The 3,982-nt window shown below is 51.2% G+C and overlaps 1 protein-coding gene across 1 annotated transcript; it reads left to right on the top strand.

Annotated features, from left to right (window-relative positions):
* Nucleotides 1-8: 8 nt before the first annotated feature.
* Nucleotides 9-3,354, top strand: LOC104274509 (chromosome unknown open reading frame, human C19orf45; the record flags this gene model as incomplete). Its single annotated transcript, XM_009870159.1, has 8 exons — nucleotides 9-96; nucleotides 562-665; nucleotides 849-943; nucleotides 1,032-1,147; nucleotides 1,496-1,614; nucleotides 1,799-2,000; nucleotides 2,849-2,934; nucleotides 3,166-3,354. Coding segments are annotated over 8 exons (999 nt in total), but the record flags the coding sequence as incomplete, so codon positions are not given.
* Nucleotides 3,355-3,982: the final 628 nt, after the last annotated feature.

The raw sequence follows: 3,982 nt of genomic DNA on the forward strand, positions 1-3,982 counted from the left end.
GTGGAGACAGAGAGAAAATAAGGCTCCCTCCATCCACCTACACCACCTCGTACCCAGCACACGAGGTCCAGCCCGCGGCTGGGCCCTGGCGTGGGGGTGAGCTGCCGAACAGACGGGGGCCCCTGCCTGCGCGTCGCGGGGGTCAGCGGCTTGGGTCAGAGCCACAGTGCAAAAGCCGTTAGAACCGTTCGGATGTTTTGCTTTCTCTTTTAACAGCTGAGTCAATCTGATGCTCGTAAAATGGGTTAATAGCATAACCAGAGCCACTCGCCAGCCAAGCTGTTGCTGCGCAGCTTCTCCAGCTCTCTTCTACTCCTGCTGTGTCCTCAGACGCTGCATCACTTCTGATGCACGTTCTGCAGTGTTGCAGCTCATCTTACTGCAATCTGGCATTAATTGCTCTGCCATTTCATCATACAAGATAGATTCAGTAGTACTGAAATGCCAGAAGAGCAGCTGCCTTGAGATTGCAGCTCCAATATCGTTCATATTTCCTTATAAGGGTAAATAGAGCATTTTTAGAAATAACACCGTTTGTTTCCCCCTCTGGCTGCTTGGCAGGGTGTGTTCCCACTATTAAAGGGGATGGACGCTCCTATTACCACACTTCTTACCAAGCACAGTTTCAGGGTGAATGGAGTCCACCTGCAAAGCCAAGTGAAAAGGTAACGGCATGTTTTTGGGGAGGATTGAGACACAGCTGAAGGGCAGCACCTTCCCAGATTGAATTCTGTCCTGAAAGGGATGGGATCAGTGCACGTGAAAACGAGGTGGATGGAAAGACAGAGAGGGGAAATAGAGCTTGTGCTTTAACTGGCTGTTCTATAGCTCTCTTGGCTTCCCTTCAGCACTTGTCTTCTGTTAAATTTGGGGATCCCAGAAGTGGTGGATCTACGAGCGAGCAGAAACACGCCTACAGCGCGCTAGACAAGAGGACACCCAGGTATCAGCAGTAGAACCTGGTGGACGTCCCCAGGAACTGCTCTTTCTGATGAACATCGCTAGTTAAGCTCAAATCTGATATCTTGCAGGGCCTATGACAAGGAACACGCCGCCTCCCAGATCCACCGCACGAACCTGCAGCTGGGGGATGGTTGCACCAGGTTCTCCACCTCAACGTCAGAGCTCTTCCCAGCGCACGATCCAGGTAGGGCTGGTCTGTGACACAGCGGCAACATAGCCAGTCCCCTACTGAGGTTTATAATGAGCTGAACAGTAGGTTTCATCACTTGGTTTTGGTGATATAATTATAGATAAAGATACATTGCTTTCATAGAATACGTATACAATTTTGTACTTGTAATGTTTTATAGCCTTTATGTAGTCGGCATCAGTGTTGTCACTGTGAGGCTCTGTTTCATCCTGGCTCCACTTCCCTGGCAGATTAAAGAGCTGTGCTCATTCCTGTGCTCTGTGGCGTGGGGAGGATCTGCTGTAGCTATAAATTGTTCAGAGACTGGAGTGCTCTGACATCCTTCACTCTCGCTTTTGCCAGAGCCTGTAATTACTGCCCGTCCAAACAAATATGCCTCATCCATCCCCAGAGGTGATGAAGACCCCAAGAGAAATCAAGCTTTGGCAAGAATGACGACTGCACAGCTCTCCTACCCAGAGGTCTGTTCCCAGCACTGCTGTGTGGGTGTTTCTCTGGTGGAGACCCTCTCTTTTACAGACACTACTCTGGCGCCTACAGCCAATGTTGTTGTCCCTTCTCCCCACCCTGAGCTGTGCAGGGTGTAATGAGCAACACGGTGCCTTTCCCAACTGTTTCTGGTAAAGCAGCTCTTGCGTTCTCCAGCCTGACAGGTGGAACCTCCCACCGAAGCCTGACTTGCTCCTTCAGAAACGTCGAAGCAACGTTTGCTTGGGAGTTGAGCGCCCAGGCTCTCATTTCTTCAGCACAACACAGCAGGCAGATTATCAGCCGCCCCAACAGAGCCAGAGGGCGATGACAGACAGCAAGTCCCACCGTGAGAGCCACATCCCCTTCAACTACCACAGTAAGGCCACTTTGCAGAGACTGTCGCGGTGCCAGATGAAGACTGCTGAGGTTCTCTGAGCTCCGTGCAAGGGATGGTGATGCCTGGTGCTCTGGGAAAGGAGGCAGCCAAGACATCTCGGGCTGGAGATGGCAGGAAGGCGCTGGCGCAGCGTCATGTCTTTAGTAAAATGAGACTGCTACCCCGCTTTGATGCCCGTGCCAGCCGTAGGCATTCACTGCCATCAGCAGTGGTTTGCACGTTCAGGTGACGTGAATGATTTCTGGGACGTGAACCAGCGGCTTGATCTTTCTCCCTCACTACGTTTGTTTTCAGAAGTTGTTTTGCATTTGTATTTGGGAGGAAGGAGAGGATTTTGATCAAAAGCTGTGCTTGTGCAACCTCAGGAAGGGATGTGGTTAGAGCTGGTCATGGAAGGCATTAAGAAAATCCTGCTCTGACGTTGCCTCCTGTTTCTGATGGCCAGTACTCTGCAGCTAAGAGAGAGGTCCCTTCATGCCGTGTATCTGGTTTTAAGCCATTTGCTTTGCTAAATATGGAACAGACCACATTTGAATTGATCTTTTCCTCGGCCCCAAACTTCTGGAGCAGCTCCATAACTAGCATATGGAGTGATATTCCAGTAACTGCCGTGTGGATTTCTTCATTTACCACCTCACCCTGAGAGTTGTTTTCTGTTTGGGCAAAGGTTTTCAGCAGAGTGCTGACAGCAAAGCCTGTCCTTTCCTCTTGTTAATGGAAATGCTTGCAGATCTGCGACTGCAAGTCAAACTGCAAAGCTTTTCTGATGTTGCCTCCTAATTTACTGGCTTGATTTTAATTTTTATTTCAATTCCTTCTGTCAGCAGATGAAGATTCTATCACAACCATGCGGGCCACACTGGTCCCACACAGCCAGCAGAAACAGCGACCCTCTGAAGACATGCTACAGAAGGTAGAGCCTTAATAGGCTTGGATTTACCACCCGGCAGCTTAGGGAAGTGGGTTTATACCAAGTGAAGCTGTAGCCTCCCTGTTAACATCATCAGTTCTGGTGTGAGCTCTTGAGCTGCCCGGGGAGGGTAACCCCTCAGCTGGTAACATGGGGCTCAGATGTAAGGGCTGCCAGTTTCTACGTCATCACCAGCCCCAGCCCCACGTGCTGAAAGCTCTTCCCTCTCCTCAGATCAAGTGCTCACACCTGGGGCTACCCTGGAGGACGCAGGAGCTCTTCAGGACTGAGCAGAAAGATGAGTTCACGCTCAAGACCAGAGGCCCAGCAGAAATCCAGAAGGCAACCTCCCGAGTGAGCTGTGTCCCACTGGGAACCCTGAAAAGATACTATCCCCAGAGGAAGGTGCTCTTTGCACCATGATTTTCTTCCTTTTCAGTGACCACCCAGAACTTGCTGCACTGTGGACTGCCCACAGGTCGTGTTACCTGCTAGCCATCCCGGTGTCCCCCTCTTGGCCTCTCTGTGTGTTATCACAGGGAACACTTATTTCTCAAACTGAACGAGGACACAAGAAGGTGTTGTGACAGCAAGAATAAACACTGGGAGATTAGCCCAAAGACGCGGGTGACACATCTCTCTGGGTTGTGAGACCCACCAAGTGCCTCTCGGCAGGCACTGGGGCAAGAGGAAACAGGTGAGGTAGGGGGAAGCTCAGAGCAAGGGCAAAGGATCAGAGGCAAAGTGAGAGGCTGGAATAGTCCCTTATTATCTGTTTGGATTTTGGTGTCAAGGCCTGAAACCAAAGGTCAGTGAACAGTAGGACAGAGAGCTGGCTCTGCCCAGCTTATGATGAGTGGGCTGTTTTCCCAGAGGTGAGCCGTGTGTTTTTGTTGCGCTGATAAGTCACGTGATTTTCCTGAATGCTGAGCTTGCACTATCTCTGTTTGGGATGTGGGTATTTTAAAGAGGGATCAGTGTGGGCTGGCTGGCCCCCCCCCTTGAGAAGCCAGGGGGGCCGGGGCAGCCGCTGCCTTGTCCCCGCTGCCAC

This window comes from Apaloderma vittatum, unplaced genomic scaffold (genome assembly GCF_000703405.1).
Source record: "Apaloderma vittatum isolate BGI_N311 unplaced genomic scaffold, ASM70340v1 scaffold30375, whole genome shotgun sequence".
NCBI lineage: Eukaryota > Metazoa > Chordata > Aves > Trogoniformes > Trogonidae > Apaloderma > Apaloderma vittatum.